The sequence below is a fragment of the Chrysoperla carnea genome, chromosome 3 (genome assembly GCF_905475395.1).
Source record: "Chrysoperla carnea chromosome 3, inChrCarn1.1, whole genome shotgun sequence".
Lineage (NCBI taxonomy): Eukaryota > Metazoa > Arthropoda > Insecta > Neuroptera > Chrysopidae > Chrysoperla > Chrysoperla carnea.
Window position 1 is genome coordinate 34234181 of NC_058339.1, and position 23165 is coordinate 34257345.

General features: G+C 31.4%; 2 protein-coding genes across 2 annotated transcripts in view; both read left to right on the forward strand.

The window, feature by feature from the left end:
• LOC123296859 (titin) overlaps positions 1 to 14976 on the forward strand; it is a 111220-nt gene extending 96244 nt beyond the window's left edge. The window contains exons 4-8 of the mRNA XM_044878535.1: positions 1187 to 1231; positions 5613 to 6092; positions 6383 to 10714; positions 10789 to 14704; positions 14785 to 14976. Of these exons, the coding sequence (XP_044734470.1) occupies positions 1187 to 1231; positions 5613 to 6092; positions 6383 to 10714; positions 10789 to 14704; positions 14785 to 14896 (8885 nt within the window). The 3' untranslated portion in view covers positions 14897 to 14976. The remainder of the gene's footprint in view (positions 1 to 1186; positions 1232 to 5612; positions 6093 to 6382; positions 10715 to 10788; positions 14705 to 14784) is intronic.
• A 3977-nt stretch (positions 14977 to 18953) lies between these two features.
• Positions 18954 to 21356, forward strand: LOC123295993 (FAD synthase-like). Its single transcript, XM_044877454.1, has 8 exons — positions 18954 to 19118; positions 19181 to 19275; positions 19343 to 19466; positions 19528 to 19640; positions 19710 to 19999; positions 20347 to 20556; positions 20613 to 20789; positions 21146 to 21356. The coding sequence occupies exons 1-8, from the start codon at positions 19004 to 19006 to the stop codon at positions 21354 to 21356; spliced, it is 1335 nt and encodes a 444-aa protein (XP_044733389.1). The 5' UTR covers positions 18954 to 19003.
• The last annotated feature ends 1809 nt before the right edge of the window (positions 21357 to 23165 follow it).

The window sequence follows — 23165 nt, forward strand, 5'->3', positions numbered from 1 at the left end:
TTGTTACATACTTGTTGGTGGTTTCTTTCAGCTTCAAATTATGATTATTATTGTTATTTCTTTGCATTCATTTGCTGGGCGCTCTTGTCAAACGTGTTTTCTCAATCTTTTTTATTTTATTTCTGTTATGTGTATGATTTATTTGACTTTTTTCTGTTAAAAAACGTAACTTGATATTCTTTTACAACAATATGTTAGTAGTATTACGCTAGGTATAAATACGTCTTATACAAACGGTACCACCAGACGGTCTTTATTATTTAGTTAATTTGTTCGTTCCTAAAGGTTTTCAATTTTACTGACTTAAAATTTAGTGTAGTATTTCTTTTCACTTCCATTGTTATGTTATTTTAAAGAAGTTTTCATAAAAATAAACCGAAGTCGACACCAAAAGTTTACTCATAAAATAGGCTTTTATGAAAATGATTCAAAAAAGTTGAAACATTCTTTTTCAATTAATCATCCTAATATACGTATCTTGTGAAAAATTCATATCATTACTCATTAATGGACACACAAAATTTCAGGTTTTTCTTAACACGTTTGTTTTGGTATCGAAATACCTTAAGATCCAAAGTACGAAAAACTGGGTTCTTTGCCTATTGTGAATCGAAATAAGGATTCTCTTTTTATAGACAATTATAGTTAGAAATTGTTTTGCCTATCGATGAATAATAATTGAAAGAATCATAAAAAGCAAAAATGAAAAACTTTCGAATTTTTATTAATTAGAATTTATTTTTACATTGATTTAACAACAAGAGTCACAAATAAGTACTATATCTCTGGACGCGTACTCAAGTTCAAGTACTTAAGTAATGTTGTTATTTACTTAAGTCAGTTGCACTATAAACTAATGGTAAGAATTCACTTGACTTTGTTGTGGTATGTTGATTATTTTATGTTGTGCATTCATCATCATCTTCTACACACAATAATAAAATTGAAGTGTTCATAATACCTGTGTATATGTACTTCTTTTATAAAAGTGGTGCTAAAGACCTTATGGCAGTGACCTGTCTTAGTTATTAATTCTTGTTAGAGTCTTTAAGCGAACTAACGATCATATGTACAAAAAAATTAATAATAATGCTTGAGATTACATATTTATGATAATTCTTGGAGCTTTTAATTTCATTATCATTTGGTGTTTATGAAAATAATTTTCTTTTTTTTTTTTTTGCAGCTCCCGTATACGAACATGAAACTGGCTTAGAAGCGTTACACGAAGGTAAGTTATCATTTAACTTTACGGATACAAAAACAAATATCCCAATAAATTCATTGCTAGTAAGGATGTCTTTATAGCTTGACTAACGGAGCATATACCTACCTTTAGAAATATAATTCAGTAATTATCATTCATTCAAACAAAATTAAATATGATGATAATATAAAATATTGATGCTGTGTACATGCTCATACTTCATTTGGGGGCGGAGAGGTTAAATACTTGCCGAAACTCTAGAATACTTCAAGTATTGATATTACGAATATATCAAGAACATAATTTATTATCAATCGACTCAGACTTGTGGAACCATAGGTAAAATTAACTTTGAGTAATCCATTTCAGTGCTCTGGGTAGTGTCTTAAATATTCCATAATTAACTTAAAACTCCACAGACTTTATATTACATTTAAATAACCGTAAATTTTGTTCAGATCATGATTATTCATTACTAGATATAAAATAGTTTCTATAAAGAAAACAAAAACAAAATTTTCATAAATATTACACAAAAACTAGAATCATTTTAGGTATCGATAGAAGATTTTCTTAAACTCAGAACCTTTATCAGTTGGTGATTTTTAGGACCGGGATGGGGATTAGTTTTTTTAAGAGTTCCTTAATAATATACGGGATAAAATAATCGTTCATAAATATATAATTTTCACACCAATTAATCTAATTAATTATTAGAAACAAATAACTCCTTCATTAAACATTGATTCAAATAAATATCAACCCGTGATTCTCAATTTGCCAAAATATCATTAAAATTTCCTTTTTTTGCTTTTTAAATATAAAATCTTTAAGAACATTGACTCATATAATTGATCATCAATTATAGTTTTTGAAACACACTCGGGATCAAAGTAAACTTTAAAAAATTTTTATTACCCTGACCCGAGATGATTATTTTAGAGAGACATATACGGAAAATATATTATGTTCAGGTAATCTTTACCATAAGTTCAAGGCTTCAAATTAAAACTTTTCTGGTTTGTAGTCCTAAATAAAAAACTAACAAAATAATGATACGTAATAATCGAAAAAAAAAAGTTTAAATATTATTAATAATAACGTATACAATTTTTATTGATTTTTTTTATAATCTTAGTCAAATTTTTTGGTCATAATTATACTTAGCTAATTAATAGTTTTGTATATTTATTGTTTTCATAAATTTAATATCATAAGCAGTCAGACGAACAAAAATTATTTAATTACTGCAAAAAAGTGTATATAATTTTAAAAACCATATATCACACGAATGAAGTTTTACCTCTATACATACAGAAATTTTGTTAATCTCATTTGAACCAAAACTTTGGAATTTTGATTCTAATACGAATGATTTATCTGCCCACATTCCCACAATTCGAAATACAAAACAGTATTGTTAATGTAGCAGCAACACGAATTCAATTGATAAGAAATCACAGTCAACTTGAAAGAACTATTTTATGAAAAATAGAAAATAAATATTTTCCCCTTCCCCTTCAGAGCAACATGCGTTAGAAATTTTTAACACCTCGAATTTTTACCGAATCCGTTTACCGAAATAAACAAAATTTTTCTGAAAAATATTTTGTATTTACAGACCCAGACTCCTTGTTTATCGGTCGATTTTTTTCATTAACGAGCTTGACCTTTCAAATAGGATCGATGAACATTTGAAAAAAATTTTCCAAAATTCCAGCATGAGTACAAAAGCAATAGCTCCATTTCCTTCGGAAATTCGCTAGAAAGATTTAAAAAGCAAAAATGATTTTAGAATAAATATCCACAAAATGAAACGAAGGTTTGTTTGAAACATGTCTTTAAAAAACGAATTTGACAGAAATTCGACACGATATGGAAAATTTCTAAGAATTAAAGTTCTGAAGGAGAACGTTTCCAGACACAAAATTACTTGTTTTGGTGCATCTTATCACCCCCTTGATTATTAAATTTTTATTCGTCAATGTGTCACCATAAAAGCTTAATAAAAAGTCGATTTAATCTTTTATTTACATTGTATATGGCCATAACATTCTCTTTAGCTAATAATTTATTAAAATGTACTTTCGTGTTCTCCATATTAAATAATACATGGTCTTTAATTAACCCAAATATTTGCCAAAAAAATTATAATTAGTTATGTCAATTTCAGTTATCAATACATTTTTATATTCAAACTTAACTTTGAGGTAAAATGAGTGTCTTAAACCAAATTTTTTGTCCAAGGATTTTAATAATATTACCTTATAAGTAGTTTGCTTGTCATCTAAAAATAGTGTTTAAAAAAAACTCATTACACATGATAATGGTTATAGATAATTTTTTAATCATGATTAAACACTTATGATCCTCGTATATATGATCCAGGAAATCATCAAATAATTATTAGCCATAATTAATGTGGTTTAATCTGTGTGATTTTAATTTGACTTTGATACGTTACGTTTATAACATACAAAATATTATGTGGTCAGGCAAACGTTAGAATTATGTTAATCGTACTCAAAGAATTGGAGTTAATTTCAGATTAGACAAATTATGAGGATTAAAACGATACCTCTATCCCAGTAATTAATTACTTTCAACCAAAATGAACCTCTGCCAGGTATCCTTTAAGAGAAAAATCCAGAGGATTATATCAAACTACGATTTCAAAGGGTGTATGAAATTTAGTGTAAACTGGCAGGCAGATCCAGCGGGATCATCACTACACGAGAAACAGGCAGAAATTCTTCAAGGAATTGTTTCAATTTTGTGGCTTTAGATCATCCCTCTGAATGGCGTTTCAATATCGAGTCTTGCATCAAGACGGCAGATATTATTGTATACTTTTATAACAAATGTTGGTTTTCACTAGGAATCAAGTTGTCTATTATATAATAAATATGGTAGCCCCAAGGTAATTCCAGTCTATTTTTATGTATTCTCAAGTTTGACATATTAGTAGTCTTTAGCCAGATTTACTAGTAAATTTTAAAAATAGTTCTGCGAATTATACTTAAACTTGAAACTATGCCTTCAATCTATTATTCTAAATTTGAAAATGAACAATAACTACATGTGCAGCCATTCCAGTTTTCAAGTTTGTGTTCGGATGGGCAGACAGACAGACATTCAGATGGACAACCGTAAATGGATTTTATAAACTACCAAAATTATATTCATAGCATCAATATTTTTAGCGTTACAAACTTGGGACTAAACTTTGTATACCTTGATATATTTCATATTTCATGGTATAAAAATTTGCGTAATCTAAGCAAATAAATAAAAAATATTGAATAAAACTGACTAATAGTTAATATTTTATTGCCTTAAAACATTCACCTTAAGGCAAGGTTGAAATGATTTAAGGCCATATCGTGATGATGAGATATATTAAATTCTAATTATATTAACAATTAGTAAACAAACTAAACACCACGCTGTTTATTTACGCTATTTACCCATATATTTGTTTATTGTGATATTATAAAAATTTTTGTAATAATATTATGTTTATCAATTCGTGTTCAATTAGTTAATTTCATATTTCTTCTTGTTTTTTTTTTTTTTTTTTTTTTTTTTTTTTATTATTTTAGTTGTTGAAAAATATTAAATAATTCATAATTAAATACTACTGTTAGGTAAATTTAATTGAAACGGTCAATGACTAAGGTTATTTTATCTTCTTCTTTAATCAAGAATTTGCACAAATTTAATATTTTTCATAGCCTTTTAGCAACCCACTTAATTAGCGCAACCGCTCGCAGACACAAGAATATTTAATATCTACGTGAATTCAATAAGGAAAGAAATATCCTAACTTCAGCCGCCTTAAAATTAACTGACTGAATTGTTATTTTGAAACATAAAAGAATTTAGTTATCTCAGTTACTTTGAACTATTTACTCAAGCAGGTACTTACTTAACTTCGAATTCTGTTCTCAATTTTATTGACTTTTACAGATGCCGAAAATCGAAATTAAAGCAAAGTTGTATCTTATACCTTTAGAGTTTTCTTTAAATGTTATAAACCATTGACAACACAATACTTCCAAATATGGGGAAATTTTGCAACTTTCTTTTCCCATTTAAGCCACACCCAAAACATCGTCCAAAAATTTGATTGATATTAAATCGCCCCATTAGGGGTACCACACTTTTATTAGTTATCACACTAATCTTTACTAAACTTCCAAGCAAATAAAACGAAACCCACAATTTTTTCTTCATTATGAGTTCATAGGTCTGTAAGAATTAAATATCAATTCATTCAAATAAATTATCCTTCATCAAGTATTATATGAATCTGCCCATTATTGCCACATGACTTTAGTGCCCTTAACAACAATAATTTAAAATTAACCTTTTTTATTAAAAACATTTTCTTTTTAATTTTCAGAACTCAACAATGGCTGTTATTATAATTTTCAACATTATGATGAAGGCGATAGGATATTAACGAACGAACCCTGTTTAAATTGTACATGCCATAATCGTATGTTAATGTGTTATTTACGAGTATGTCCATTTACAAAAGCTATTGGTGAAAATTGTAAGATTGAAAAACGTGAAGATCAATGTTGTCCAGTAATCACATGTCCCGAAGTGCCAGTGCATTTATTAACATCAACGACAGCTTCACCATCAGCGGCAACAGATTCAACGGAACTAGGACACTTAGATAACTATGGATGTACAGTAAACGAATTATTTTACTCCGATGGTGCACGTGTTCCCTCTGATCCCAGCAAACCTTGTGAACTTTGTTATTGTATACGAAATAAGACCACATGTATTATGCAAGAATGTACATTACACGTTCAAGGATGTAAACCAGTATATCAAGATGGCGTATGTTGTCCAGTTCGATATGATTGTGGTAAGTTTTTAATATTGTTATGAAGGCTCCACATCCTCTCTAAGATTGGTAAATAACATTGCCAACCATATTTTAGACATTACGGCTCCAAATATCTCCATATTAAAAAAATTTATTCCATTTTTTTGTTTTAAAAACATTGCGTTTTTGATTTACTCAAACAAAGTATTGGATATTTTTTTTACACGTTCAATATATCAAAGCTTGCTTTGTTTTATTCACAAATTCTTTATCTTGCAAATCCATGATAATTTGTTAAAATTACTAACCGGATTGCTATTAATTTACAGATCGAGAAGAAGAATATCTTCTAGAAACAACAGTCAGTTCTGGTTTACTTCTTACCACTACGATGTCACCTGGAGCTTCAACAGATTGTAAATATAACAGTAGTGTATATAGCGACGGTGAATTAATGAAAACAGAAAATGCATGTGAACACTGCTATTGTATGAGAGGTGAAATTGTTTGTGCGGTTCAAGAATGTGGTCAACCAATGGAAAAAACTGGAACAAATTGTGTTGCAATTCCACGAGAAGGTCAATGTTGTCCAGAATACGAGTGTGATAATGCAACATTTACTACTACGTTAAGTCCAAGTGATGAACTAACTACAGCATTAACTAATGAAGAAGTCTCAACGGAAAGCAAATATCCTTTGGAGGGTGAGGTTGCACCTACAGTTGATAAATTGCACAAAGCAGATGATTCTGGTATTGCAGAAACTGAATCTTTACCTACAGCTGAACATACCACAGAGCATATAAATGTAGATGAGTTAAGTAAATCACCTGAACCAGAAGAAGTAGCAACTGAAGACATAAAATTAAATCTACCACAAGAAAAAGATACTACCACCGATAAATATGAACATGCCCCTGCAACAACAGAACCAATAGAAAAATTAAGTCATGATGTTACATCTCCAGATTCAGATGGACTCGGTGTTACTACCTCAAGCCAAGCTTTAGATGAACAAAAACCGACTGACATCCCTGATATGATTCATTCTGAAGATACCACCAAATATAATTTAGCTGTAGCTGAAGGTGAAAATCAAATTTTAGAGCAAGGAAAAATTGACCAAGAAAGTGAAACACCTAAACCTGAAATTAGTGTAGATGATCAATCAACTTCTAGTCATGACTTTAGTGGCGAAGAACTTATCACACGCATATACGATGATCTACCAAAAGAAATTGTAACAGAATCAGTAAATGTTGAAGAAACACCTGCACCATCGGTATCAAAACCAGAAGACGAATTATCACCTCCAAAAGAAGAAACAAGTTCGGTGGCCAGTGAAGATTCTACTCGGCTTGCAGAAGATGTTATTACCACTGAGCATAGTAAACCAGAAAGTGAAAGTTTAGAACCATCAACAACGGCACCAGCTTTAGAATCTGATAGTGATGCCATTCAACCAATAGATGTCAGCGGTGATAAAGCTCCTGCAACTGAACAAACTATTGATGAATCAACAAGAGTTCCCGATATTCAAGCTGTTGTAAGTGATGATAAAGATACATCCGAATCGGAACTCGATCAAGATTTAACACCTAGCCCTGAAACTGCTAAACATACAACACCTTCATCAGATTTAATAACTGAAGAACACACGGAAGATAAATATCACGAAGAACAAACAACAGTCAAATCAGAATCTGAAGCAACAGATATCACTGAAAAAGTTAGCTTAACGACTGACGAACCCAAGAATATTCTTCCAGAAACAATAACCGAACAAAGCATTGCAGTGGATTCTACCTCAAGCAGTGAAAAAGATAGTGAGCTCGGACACACTGTAGAAAATGTTGATACCAACGTTTCTGATGTTGAAATTCCTCATACAACTGAGAATATCAATTTGTCTTCAGACGACCGAAAAGATATAGATGAACAAATTCCTATTGAAGTCAGCACAGAATTAGGGTCTGAACCAGTCGTTTTTGAACAAGATGTAACAACAGAAAAAGCTATTGAACAAGAAAATGAAGTACCAGAAATACCAGTAGAAAACCAGCCAGAAACAAGTGAAAAATCAATCGATAGCGAAACAACTGAGAAACCTTTATACAGTGAATTTGGATCGACTGAAAAACATTTACCACCTGGTGAACAAATTGAAACGACTGTAAATCCTCTTTCTGGCGAAGAACAAGAAGTTGAAACATCAGAAAAACCAACCGAAGGTCATGATGAAGAATCTGAAATTCCACAGATTTCTGACCATACAGAAGAAACATATAAGGAACCATCTCAAGCTGACGAACAACCAGAGGTTTCTGAAAAACCCGGTTCTGAATATACACCCGAAACAACTCCATATGCAGACGACAATCAATTAGAAACTTCCGAGAAATCAGTTGAAACTGATCATTCTCAAGAAATAGAAGAACCAATTGATAATAGTATTCAAGAGCAAGAACTTAGTGTAACGGAAAAACAACCAGAAAGTGATATTCAACCTGAAATATCAACACAACCGATAATATCTGACAGATTCCCTGATGTTCAAGAAGGTGAATATGATAAGACTGAAAGTAATGAAATCACACCATACTCAACCGAAACCCCATCCGAAGGTAGTAGCCAACCAGAAACGAGTGACAAACCTGTAGAAAGCGACGGAATTAAACCAGATACATCAGAGAAACCTGTAGAGGCTATTGAAAATGAGCTTGCAACAACCGACAAATATGATACAAGTGATGAACAAAGAATAGTAACCGAGAAAACTCCTGATGGCGAAGAACATGAATCTGAACAACCAGTTGGTACTAGTGAACAAGAAGATATATCTGAAAAACCAGTTCATAGTTCAGAAATAGATTCAGTAACATCCGAAGAACCTTCTTCATTCATTGAACAGCAAGAAACGGAAAAACCAGATGAAAGGATTTATGTCACTGAAGTTTATGGAAAACCAAGCGATGGTGAAGAATCTGTCTCTATAACATCTGAAAAACCAGCCGATGAACAAGAACAAATTCCTGAAACATCTGAAAAACCAGTAGATGTTGAAGAATCTGTCTCTATAACATCTGAAAAACCAGCCGATGAACAAGAACAAATTCCTGAAACATCTGAAAAACCTGTAGATGTTGAAGAACCTGTTGCTTTTACATCTGAAAAACCAGTCGATGAACAAGAACAAATTACTGAAACATCTGAAAAACCAGTAGATGTTGAAGAACCTGTTGCTGTAACATCTGAAAAACCAGTAGATGTCGAAGAACCTGTTGCTGTAACATCTGAAAAACCAGCTGAGGATGAAGAAATAGTTGCTGTAACATCTGAAAAACCAGCCGATGATGAAGAACTAGTTGATGTAACATCTGAAAAACCAGCTGATGATGCAGAACTAGTTGCTGTAACATCTGAGAAATCAGTAGATGGTGAGGACTCAATCGCTGTAACAACTGAAAAGTCAGTCGATGTGCAAGAACAAATTTCTGAAGTAACTGAAAAACCAACTGATGGTGAAATACCATCTCTTGAAACTTCTGAGACGCCTATTGAAAATACAGAACAAGTTCCAGAGGCCACTGAAAAACCTGTGGAAAGTGAAGACAAAATCCTCGAAAGCACTGAAAAACCTACTGATAGTGAAGACAAACTTTCTGAAGTCACTGAAAAATCGGTTGACACTGAAGGGCAAGTTTTTGAAACTTCGGAAATACCTGCTGACACCACAGAAACTGTTCCTGAATTAACTGAAAAAACTATCCTGACTGGAGAAGAATCACCTGAAATGGCAGAAAAGCCTGCAGACAATGAAGATGAAGCCCCTGAATCATCTGAAAAACCGATTGTGGAAGACACGGTAGGCACATCGGAAAAAACAACCGCGAGCGAAGATGAAGCTCCTGGAATATCTGAAAAACCCATTGAAAGTGAAACGTTAGAGACAGGCGTGACAGACGCACAAAAAGAAATTGAACAAACTCCAAGCAATGAAATTGATCAAACTCGTGGAGAAGATAGCCAAGGTACAGAAAATCCACCACCAGAATCAGTTGATGTACAAGGTCCAATAACTGAAGTTCCTGAATCTCTAGAGGATGTTACAACTCATCACATAAAACCCGAAACTGAATTACAACAATCAACTGAATCCCCAACAGAACCTAATATCGATATTAGTGCTGCAGGAATACCCGAAGAACAACCATCAATCAGTCAGGAAAAAGAAACAACACAATCAACTGAACTATTGAAACAACCTGAAGGTGTTAGTGAGATTAGTTCAACAGAAGAAGATGTAACAAAAACTATTCCTGTAGGTGAAGACAAATTAACTTCACAACCAGAAGAAGAATCACAAAAAACTGAAGCACCAATTGTAGTTGACGAGCCAAAACCAGAAGTATCAACTGAAAATGTATTGCTACAAAGTGAACATCATGTAATTCCAGGTGAAGGAGACTGTCTTGTCGATGATGTTACCTATGCAAATAATTCTATTGTACAGCCAACAAATCCTTGCCAATTGAGTTGCAAGTGTATCAGTAGCATTGTTCAATGTGAAATGATCGAATGTAGTCCTCCACCATCAGATATGGTTAAATGTATGCCAATATTCCATGGAGATGACAATTGTTGTCCAACATATAATTGTGGTAAGTATTTGTGCATTATAAGATCATGCATATTTTTTTTTAAATATATTAATTCGCCAATTTTTATTTCACAGAAGGAACAGAAGGTAAAACTCCACCATCAGATAGTCATATATTAGAGAAACTTCCTGAAGTTGAAAATATTCCTGGTGACGTAGCACAGACTGAAGCCACTCCAGAACCAGAAACAACCAAAGAATCTGAATCTATACCAGATGTAATAGTGCCTGTGGTACCTCTTGAAGAAGATATTTCAACCGAGATACCTGATAAAGATAACAATATTCCTACACAGAGTCCAGTTGACACAGTAGAAAGTGAAACCGATGAAATTTCACCTTCAAAAGACACTCCTGCTGATGAAAGCACCTCTGGATTAATTGGCACACCCATCGATAAAATTACAGAATCATCTGTTACAGAAACTGAAGTTGAACTTGCAACAGAACGGCTAGGGCCAATAGACACTATTGAACATGAAGATACTGAAGGTGAAGTTTCTAATACTACACCTAAATTGGATTCAATAACCGAAAAATCTGATTTACCTCTTGAAACTGAAGTATCGTCTGAGCAACCAGAGCTTATAACTATTAAACATGAACAACCCGTTGAAGTTCCTGTTGAATTAACAACCAGTGATTATCCTAATGAAATATTACCAACCACTTCTTCACATGAAAATATACCTGTACAAGTTGAAGTAGAATCAAGTACTGCTATCCCAGAATCTGTACCAACAGATACCAGCGGAATCGATTCAAATGAAATACCTTCCGGAGAAATATCTACTGAACCAGAAATATCTGTACCTGAAATAACCACCGAACATGCAAGCATTGATGTTACAACACAAACCAGTAAAACGCCATCTGAATCATTCCCTCAAGATGAAAATGAAGTATTATACACTTCTAAACCAGAAGCAATTCCTAGCAAGAAACCTGAAGATTCGTATACAACAGTTCCAAGTCAAGAAAATATTGATGTAGAAAAAACTACCGAGTTCATTTCAGAAATTTCGACTGAAGGTGTTAAAGTTCAAGAAACTGAAACTGAACACTTCATAATTGAGTTAGGAGATATTTCAACGAAACCAAGTAAAGAAGTTGATATTGAGGAATCTAATGAAGTGCCTGAAGTACCACTAGAATCAACAAAAATACCAGACATTGAACAAGACAAAGATGTAACCTCAGCACCTATTGCCGAAGAAGAAATCACGGTAACATCACAAGATGTACAAGAAAGTGTAACAACAGGAGCTCAACCAATTAGTCATGATGAAAATGAAATTCCAACATTTGATAATATCCCTGTACAACCGGTGACAGAAAAACTTTTAGATGAAGACGAATCCAAATCCACTTCACTTCCAATTTCTTCAAGTGATTCAAATGAAGAGATACCAGATTATACCGCTTCTATTCCTTCAGATGATACAAGAGCCGAAACTGTAGCTCCTGTTTTACCTGTAGAAACTAGTACCGAATACCTAGAACAGAAAGTAACAGATCGGGTTGCACCAGATTCTGTTACAGACCTTCCTGTTAAAGTAGAAGAAACAGAAGTGACTGAAAGTAATATTGTAGAAACAGAAAAGCCAGAGGCTAGTGTATCACCAACTGAAGAACCTTCGGTTACTGTACAAACGCTTTTTGAAGTCACAGAAATTTCAACAGACATAATCAAAGAAGCAACGGAATCAGGCAGTGAAAGCGAAACTCCTAAGACAGATATTGGGGCATCTGTACCAGAAACACAAACAGATAAGCCTCTAGAAAGCGAAGCAAATGCAATACCAGATGCAGATATAGTATCTGAACATTCTACCATTACGCCTGTAGAAGAAAATCAAGAGACAGAAAAACCACATGATGCTGCTACAGAAGTTGAGAGTACAACGTTAGCTGAAGACAGAATTCCACATGTACCAGATAATGAAAATGAGTTAATTCCAGAAGAACATATTTCCGAAACTTCAACAAGCATTCCATTAGAGGAACGTACTACACTTACAAATGAAGTAATTTCACAAACAGATATTGCATCTCAGAAACCAGAATTTGAACAAGAACCCTCTGTAGCTGATATTTCAACAGAAGCTAACGAAATTATAACAGATGAACCTAAAGACATACAAAAACCAGAAGATGGTGAGTCACTGTCGGTTAATGAACCTACCGAAGATATCAAGATATTTGAAACTACTGTCACTCCCGATAATTCACAAGAAAATATTGAACAGTCTAGCGAAACTTCACCAAATGAAATTGATAACCGAATAAACTTAGTTGACGAATCAGAAGAAATTGAAAAGGAACAAACTGAACAACCTGTAACGGTCGCTGTGAGTGTTGAAACTTCTAGTGAACAAGTAATAGGAGAAGAACACACAGAAACTTCTATAGAACCTGAAGTTCTTGGTGCTGATCAAGAAAGTAATGTTCAACTTGAAGAAAAAGTAACAGAAGAGATACCAAAAGCCACAACTCAATATTTAGAACCAACAACAATTAAAACATCTATTGAAGAATCCTCAGAAGAAAAACAACAAACGTCCAGTGAAGAACAACCCATATCTGAAACAACTGAAAATAAATTGGTCGAAATTTCAACTGAAAGTCAACCAATTTCTCCAGAACAAACAACTATTCTTGCTTCAGACAATCTTCAAACAGAAGCCACTCCTAAAGACACGATACCTGATAGTAACCAAGAAACTGGAGGAGAAATAAGTTCAGAACTCGATACTACTACTCAATCAGAAGTACAGAAACTTGACACTTCGAGTGAAGGAAGTCCAATCAATGAAGTGTCTGGTGATAAACTTGAAGAACCTGAACCTGTATTGTCAGTAACCGAAGTTTCAGAAGTTGAAGAATCTTCAAAAGAAACAGGCGAATCAGTTACCGGTGATATTACTACCAAATATCCTACTGAAGATCAATCAGCTGCAAGTTTACCAGTTGAACAAGAAGGGGTTAAACCAAGTGTTCCAGTACATATACCTTCTGAACAAACAACTGTAGATGCCTTACCTGAACTTTCAACTCTTACATCTGAAGAAAACATTGAGCCTGAAGTAACAGAGGCTCCAATAACAACTACGATCAAGCAAGAATCAAGTAGTACCAAAGATGATGCTATGGAAATTACAACTGTTTCAAAACTTCCAGAGTTATCAACTAGTACACCACAAGTATCAACAGAAAAGTCAGATGAAATTGTAACCGTTCATGAAGATATTTCCGACGGAGAATTGAAACCAGCGCAAGATGATAAACAAACATCAGATGTACCATCAATATCATCTCAAGAACCTGATTACGTACAAGTGCCAATTGAACAATCTCCAGAGCCATCAGAAGAGCCTTCACAAGAAGTATCAACTTCGGGCTCAGTTTTCGAGTCATCTACAACTCAATCATCTTATTCTACACAAGATTCATTAAACGTTACGTCACCACCACGTATTCCAGACGAAGAATCTCAGAAACCGGTCAAGCCAGATTATCAACCACAACACCCTGATGATTTTGGCCAAATGCCACAACAATATCCATACCCACCAGAAACAGATGATTACGATGAAGATGATAGTACAGCGTTTGGACCTGGTACATGTCGATATGGTGGAAAAGTATACGTTTCCGCACAACAAATTCCACGGGACGATCCTTGCGATTTTTGTTTCTGTTTCCGTAGTGATATTATATGTTTACAACAAAGTTGTCCACCACCAATTCCAGGATGCCACGAAGAACCAATTAATGGTTTCTGTTGTCCCAGATATGAGTGTCCTGTTTCTATGGCAACCGTTTTAAATGTAACGACAACTACTACAACCACAACAACAACGTTACCACCACACTTTTTACATCACGCGTATAAAGGTGCAGCTTCAAGAAGAGGTTGTCAAATACAAGGCAAAGCTTATCAAGTTGGTGAAGTAGTCAAATCAAAATCTGGACCATGTTTACATTGCACGTAAGTATTTTATTCCAAATTTAAATTGTTTTGTTTCTAAAAATTCATAATTAAATGTAAAAACTATAATTATTTTACAGATGTGGAGGTGATGGTCAAATGAAATGTGATCCAAAAGTATGTAGTCCACAACCAATGATACAACAGATGATTGCAGCCGTAGCCACTAGTCGTACTGGAGCAAGAAGATGAAGTATCAGTAATGAAAAACGAACCCAATAAAGTGGTGCTGATTTAATAATTTTTTAGAGTCACGTGATTACACAGTGATAATAATTAATAGGAAAAATGACTTTAAAAAATAATGCATACGCGATTTTTTGATTTTTCTTGATGTTCAGGTGCCAATTTTGATTTTATATAAGAATTAAAAAAAAAACTAAAGACTTATTAGGTATATATTGTTGTGCCTTTTGTGACCATTAATTTTTATTTATATTAACATTTTTATATACATCGTTGGTGCGCGTGTGTTTTTTTTTTAAATTTTGATAATACATACTGTGCAATAAAAAAAATATTTAAAAAAAGTGATCGTACTCCCCCCTCCACAATTTCCCACCCACACCCACACAATTAATGCAATTAATGTACTCAAATTTGGATGTGTGTATATTTATTATTCGAATTATTATATATATATAGTCAAATCCAAATTAGTAGAAAACTTTTTTTACCAAAATTTATATAATCAAAAATTTTCAATATGTCACTTTTGTATATGGATATATTGTCTAAAATCAATCAATCTTATGACTTACTCAAAATATGCCTCTATATACTGTAATATTATTATATATATATAAATAATTTTTTCCGGAACAAATTTTTGGTAAGATTACATAAATTAAAACTTTGAGTTAATATTCTTGTGGTGGGCAAATGGTTGTTATATACATATTATTATATTAACTCAGAATTGAAAAACAATCTTATCTTAAATTTATTTAATATGTTATTGAGTATCCAATTTTCAATTGATCTCAGTAGTTTGATTCGTAGAAAAAGAACCAAATTAGTTAAATTTTATATAAATATATGTCGCTATACGATTTAATTATTTTTTAATTTTAATATTTAAATTTTCTACTTCTTGAACGCTGAGATTATTCAGTTTTTAATTGTATATTTATATTTTTCTTATTTTTTTTCTTTTTTTTAGACATTCGATGCTCAATACCATTAGTTTATAGAATTATTAATAAAAATTTCGTAGTATTTATCAAATAAAAAATCGTATTTATAAGAAAAAAAAAATTGTTAAATATTTTGCAACAAATTACTTTCTTTTTGATTGTAAAATACATAACCAAGTTGGTCAAGTCTTTCAATTTATTGGTTAACTAAATATTATAAAGTTAACGCTCCGTTAACTTTTTGTATATAGTTGAAACTGTTTGTTGAAAAACCGGACCATTTTAAGGATGATGAGAGATATTATTGTAAAGACATCTCCTTAACCCGTGTGATCTGAATGAAATTGTTTTATAAATATATATTTACAAAGAAAATGAATATAGGCCTAGAAATTAACTGGGAAATTGTGCCAAAAATATGCCAATAATTCTCTGTACACATAATATATTTGAATAAATATTTTCATACCATTTTTTTCTTTAATAAATATTGTATAAAGTGCCAAAACATAAACTGTTTAATTAATATTTATTTTCAAATAATTTTAGGGCCTACATTTATTTTATTGTGAATATCACATCATTATTACTGTAATTAATTAATTTTAATGATGTGATATTCCTTTTTTTTACAATTAATTATTATACCATGTATTTTAATAATTTTATATTACGAATATTTTGAAATAAAACAATTTTTGGTATAACATATTTAATTTGTTGTTGTATTTTTGCATAGGTTAAGGAGCATATTGGTATGAAAAGAATATTTATAAATAAAAGTGTCCTTTTTTATGCAATATATCGATGTCGATTTTTTTTTTTTTTTCATTTTTCCAATTTAGTTTCCCGCTGGCTATATTTTTCGGTTTTGGCGTCGTTAAATTGCCATATTTTGTGGTCTTTTTAATATCATATATCATAGTTAACATAGTTCTACCCAAAGAAAACAAACAATTGATTTTTCTAATTTTTAATAAATAAGAAAGTAGGTAGGTATTTTCTAATATTTTTTTCATTTTTTGAGAATCTTTCACAAGCCCTCTAGTTGAAGCTACCTGCAACTGCTTATCTTTTATAGTTATGGAAAAAATGAACACCAAAGTTTTGTCCTCATTTACGCTCTCACGGGTAAACAGTGAAATTTACGAAAAAATGTTTCAAAAAAAGTTTATTTTTTCATAAGAAGGTCGTTTTTAAGATTCGAACTTGCGTTATATCTAACGGTTTCATCTTGTAAACGATTTTTTTGATAACACAGGCAAATTTAATCCGATCTTATTGGAATTTTTTTCTTATTGGAAACCCACTAATTTTCGGTCATTCTTTTTAGTTGTGATGTCAATTTTTCCCTAGCTATCACTTACGTGCTTAATTCCGGGATCAAGACTCCACATTCTTCAAACCTATCATTGCTAGGATAATTTTGATGGCAGATTTGAAAAGTATGGCCCAATTTTAGTAGGATTACATACTAAGTTTATCAAAATTGGATAAAATTTGGATGTGATAGAGAAAAATTAAATTTTTTGGATTCTGATGACGTCATAAAGTTAAAAATTCGATTTTTTGATAACACAGGCAAATTTAATCCGATCTTATTGGAATTTTTTTTGAAACCCACTAATTTTGGGTCATTCTTTTCAGTTGTGATGTCAATTTTTCCCTAGCTATCACTTATGTGCTTAATTCCGGGATCAGGACTCCACATTCTTGAAACCTATCAGAGCTAGGATAATTTTGATGGCAGATTTGAAAAGTATGACCCAATTTTAGTAGGATTACATACTAAGTTTATCAAAATTGGATAAAATTTGGATGTGATAGAGTAAAATTAAAATTTTTGGATTCTGATGACGTCATAAAGTTAAAAAATTCGATTTTTTGATAACACAGGCAAATTTAATCCGATCTTATTGGAATTTTTTTTGAAACCTACTAATATTGTGTCATTCTTTTCAGTTGTGATGTCAATCTTTCCCTAGCTATCACTTACGTGCTTAATTCCGGGAGCAGGACTCCACATCCTTGAAACCTATCAGAGCTAGGATAATTTTGATGGCAGATTTGAAAAGTATGACCCAATTTTAGTAGGATTACATACTAAGTTTATCAAAATTGTATAAAATTTGGATGTGATAGAGCAAAATTAATTTTTTTGGATTCTGATGACGTCATAAAGTTAAAAAATTCGATTTTTTGATAACACAGGCTAATTTGATCCGATCTTATTGGAATTTTTTTTGAAATCCACTAATTTTGGGTCATTCTTTTCAGTTGTTATGTCAATTTTTCCCTAGCTAGCACTTACGTGCTTAATTCCGGGATCAGGACTCCACATTCTTGAAACCTATCAGAGCTAGGATAATTTTGATGGCAGATTTGAAAAGTATGACCCAATTTTAGTAGGATTACATACCAAGTTTATCAAAATTGGATAAAATTTGGATGTGATAGAGCAAAATTAAATTTTTTGGATTCTGATGACGTCATAAAGTTAAAAAATTCGATTTTTGATAACACAGACTAATTTGATCCGATCTTATTGGAATTTTTTTTGAAATCCAATAATTTTGGGTCATTCTTTTCAGTTGTTATGTCAATTTTTCCCTAGCTATCACTTACATGCTTAATTCCGGGACAAGAACTCCACTTTCTTAAAACCTATTAGAGCTAGGTTAATTTTGATGACTAATTTTAAAATTATGACTCAAATTTAGTAGGATTACATACATTTGTTGATAAAAATTGCTTTAGACAATTGATTCTGAGACTTACCAAAGAGTCGCTTTAAAATTCGAAATCAGACGGTCAAAATATTTACTTACTAGCAAAAGGCTATAAAGGTACAACGAATATTAAGCGAATCGCCCTTGGCGGCTGTACTACTTGTCGAACTCTAAACATAATATCCTAAAAGAAACGTCTCAGGCCTCGCCCTCTGTAAATTAGTTTTTCAAATCGATGTGTTTATCTTCTTACCTGAAATAAAATGGTCTCTTTGCGATAGTTTAACATTTGGAAGTATAGATGTCACTATTATCATTCATAACTAGCATAGCCCTCTGATGACTAAGAAAGAAATAACATTTATATTCAAAAATATTTTTAAAAAAAATTAGGTTACAACAATGTGACATTTGTTTGATCGTTTCAAATTTTAATGGGATTCCACTCAATAAAATTATTTAAATTTCAGTTTCCAAAATTCAAGACAAATTTTATTAGAAATTACTGTCAAAATGTGAAAGATACACATCGAACAGCTGGAATTATAGGTTAACAAATTAAAGGTAGTTTTATTTATTATTAAATATTAAATGTATTTATTATAATTTAGTAACTGGAAATGAGATCATTAAAGGGCAAGTCTTAGACACGAACACACAATTTCTATGCAAAGGATTATATGATTGCGGAATTAAAGTTGCTCGGGTAAACTCTTACCGGAATTAATTACTTATTTTAACTCATAATGAACTTGCATGTATTCATGTTATAGATTTCAGTACTACCTGATGATGTAGATTTAATATCAAAAGAAGTAAAATTATTTTCTGATTCCTTTACCTATGTGTTAACATCAGGTGGAATCGGTACAACTCATGATGATGTTACTTATGAAGGTAAGCTGTACGACTTCTCGTTTACAAGAATTGTATTGATTTAGATTTCTTTCCCTCATAGCTGTGGCAAAGGCTTTTAACGAACCACTCCATCTTCATCCTGAGATTTTGACATTAGTAAGAAACTTTTACACAACGCCAGAAAGTATTTCAGCTGGCCAAAAATTAGCAATGGTAAATATTTAAAATTATTTTTAAAATTCGTTATATAGTTATAATAAAAACGTCTACGATCTCTTTTAGGTTCCAATATCAGCAAAATTAACATTTGGTTTTGATAAAATAACCGGAAAACGATCAAATTTTCCCAATGTATCTGTGCATAACGTGTATATATTTCCAGGCATACCATTATTTTGTCGATATTTGTTCACTTTAGTTAGCAGTTTACAGTTTGGTGAATCAAAAACTAAATTTTATTCGAAATCCGTTTATCTTAAAAGTACTGAAGTAGATATTGTTAATTCGTTAAACAAATTAGTTCGTCAAAATCCAAATGTTGATTTTGGATCATATCCTGAAGTTGAACATCGGTAAATAGCACTGAAAATTATTTTTAGTAGTAATTAACAAACAAAAAAAAAATTTTATATATATATATAAATTCATCCTCGAAAATATACAAAATTCCAATGACATAAATATATGTGTTTGGTATCGTAAAATTAGAAGATGTCGAAGTTTTGACAGTTGGTCTGATATATTTTATTTCCAACTTTAAATTTAAATTCAACATTTTATTTTTATATTTTCGTTTAACACTTGAACACTTTTATTTTGTTTTTTGCTCAAATTGTTTTTAACAATAATATATTATAGTAAAATCGAAAATAGTCGTTTAAATTTCCAATTAACAAATTATGATAAATTCTATCTACAGTTATTATAAGGTAAAAATATCAATGGATTCGCAAAATAAAGAGGATTTGGAGAAAGCTTTCCAAGAAGTACAAACAGAATTGAAGGATCATTTCACATCTTATGATGACAAACCACTGGATGACACGAACAATAAAATTATTCGAGCCATAGCAGGTTTACAGACGTCAAATATAAAGTCAACATATGAAAGAATAAACGAAGTTAATTTGTAAGTAATATAACCATCTAATTTGGCTTTTTAATTAGAAAATTTATTTTTAATAGAACGAATGTAATCGTATGGTTAAATGGTACTATTGAAACCATGATTCATCTTCATTTGTGCCATGGAGCTATGTCGAAGGATATCACCAAAAGAAAACATAAGCTTGAGGCTATTTATATCGAAAATAACACTCAAGAAAGAAATCAGAAGGAATTTATTGATTATTTAATACAGAGGTAAAATATAAAATATTGTTTATAGCAAAATTCTTCTCCGTCTTTATTACGGCCTTGCTTGCTCTATGCCTAGAGTAACGCGTTTGATTCTCGTCGTTACAAAAAAAAATTATTTAATAGTTGTGATGGGCTGGTGTAATGCATGGTATATGCATGAAGGAGGTGTACTCAGCCTCTAGAAATAATTGAGGAGCTGATAAATGAAATTATCAGCGGAAAGGTGGTAAAACACGTAATGGTAACCTAACTTAAGGTCTCGCACATTGATAATGTGCTTTCTTACTTTTGACTTTCTTGTGACCTAATCCTAAAATCTATAGCGTGGAATATTACAAATTTAATTTTTTTTTCCACAGGTATGAATTAAAAGTTCACAAATTTGAAAATATAAATAAGGAAAAATTAAAAAATTTGCTTCAAAATAAATGTTTATTGATCTCCTTAAACGAAAAACATAAACATAATAAAATATTGGAAAATTGCAATACGGAGGATCCAACTGAAAAATGGTCAAATGACGATAAATACAAATTTGTGCAATCTTTATATTTGCCTTATATTGATTAGAGAATAAATTCGTTTAGTTTTGAATTTTCTATTTATAATTAATTTTATATAAATCTTATTTTTCTTTAATTCAATTTGTGTTTGTTAATAATTTTTAGTTGAAAAATTTGTTGAATAAATAAATGTATTTTGTGATAGATTAATTAATTCAATTTTTTAATTTAATACAATCCTTCACCAGGGCCTTGCGCCTAACAAGGGGCACTTCTCTATTGTCCAGCGATTTCGAAAAAATTTGTTTTCATGGTTACTCGAGATTCCTATGTAAGATCAATAGAAATTTGAAGAAGTTTTTGCGAAATGTTATCTTTAGTACAACAATAATTATTGATCTTTTCTAAGTAAATTCTCTTAAATTCGGATGATAAAAACGCATTTCTCTGAAAATTTCTATACCGCATGTGAGTAGCGCTTGTTTTTATACCATGTAGGTATATATGAAATATATCATAGTATATTAAGTTTAGTTCCAAGTTTGTAACGCTTAGAAATATTCATGCTACGAACAAATCACCTAATTAATCCATTTCCCGTTGTCTGCCTGTCGGTCTGTCCGTAAGTACGATAGCTTAAAAACGAAAAGATATATATCATGCTGAAATTTTTATAGCGTGCTTAGGACGTAAAAAGTGAGGTTGAGTTCGTAAATGAGCAACATAAATGTTCCTTATAAACAAATAAACAACTTTTGTTTGAAACATTTTTTTGTAACACCACTGTTTACCCACGAGGGCGCAAATTATGTGCCCTCGTGTTATTTTATAGAGGTATGTATTAATATGCGAATATCAGTTATGTGTGTGTGGATTATCTTTCTTTACTTACGTGACGACAGAAAAACAAACGACTGCGTCATCAACACTGTCTATGCATGGTATTTCAACAATTAACTCAGTCAATTGTTTGTCTTCACTTGTTATTCTTACTTTGATTATAAAGTGATCTGGAAGTGGAATAGTTTTCGGAATGAGGGCTCAATTTCCAACCAAAATGTAAATAGATATGTTTTACCCTATTCATTTTGAAATAGAGGACGAATGTAATTTTTAGAAGATTATACAAAATTTCTGTCTAGTAGTCTTTTTTTTTTAAAGTTTTTTTTTTCTTAAAAAAGCCAGACAGTTAAAAAACATAATTCCACGAAAGTAGGTATTTGTATATTTTATTATATTGATGACAATCTATTGTTCTGTTCAATGAGTTGGAAAGATTTTAAAATTTATAGGTATCGCTTTTTTTAATGCAAAAAATGAATAACGCTTTATTAGATAAAGACCTTTTATTCAATGATCTTATTAGTTAGTAATCCCACAATATTCTAAAATTGAATAGAAAAAAATGTCTATTATAATTAGATAAAATTTAATTAAATGTTTTAGTTTTTTCTGCTTATTTAATCTACTGAAAAAGATGGTGTATCCGCGTTAACAGACTTTGATGAACGGGCAAAAATGTAAAATTCAACATCCCAATATATATAATTTTTTTTTTGCGGGTAACCAGGGAACGAGAAAAATTACCTTAAACAAGAGAAAACAAACAATTGACTGAGTTAATTGTCGAAATACCATGTATGGACAGTGTTGATTACTGTGTCTGATACTATAACTGATATAACCATAACATACATACTATACAATTTTGTGCTCTCACGGGTAAACAGTGATATTTACGAAAAAATGTTGTTTAATATTTTATAAGGAACATTTTTTACATTTAAATTTTTGTTCTATCTATAACGTTTTACAAGATAGGTCCTACGGAGCAAAGACCCAAATGACCTTACGACCTCTTAGAAAAATTCGAAAA

Bases quoted from the DNA above. Each gene is read 5' to 3' on its own strand.
- LOC123295993 (XM_044877454.1), top strand. From the start codon at position 19,004: ATGGGATTCCACTCAATAAAATTATTTAAATTTCAGTTTCCAAAATTC. The intron at 19,119-19,180 runs GTTAACAAATTA...ATTATAATTTAG, and splicing joins TCGAACAGCTGGAATTATAG to TAACTGGAAATGAGATCATT. The intron at 19,641-19,709 runs GTAAATATTTAA...GATCTCTTTTAG, and splicing joins CTGGCCAAAAATTAGCAATG to GTTCCAATATCAGCAAAATT.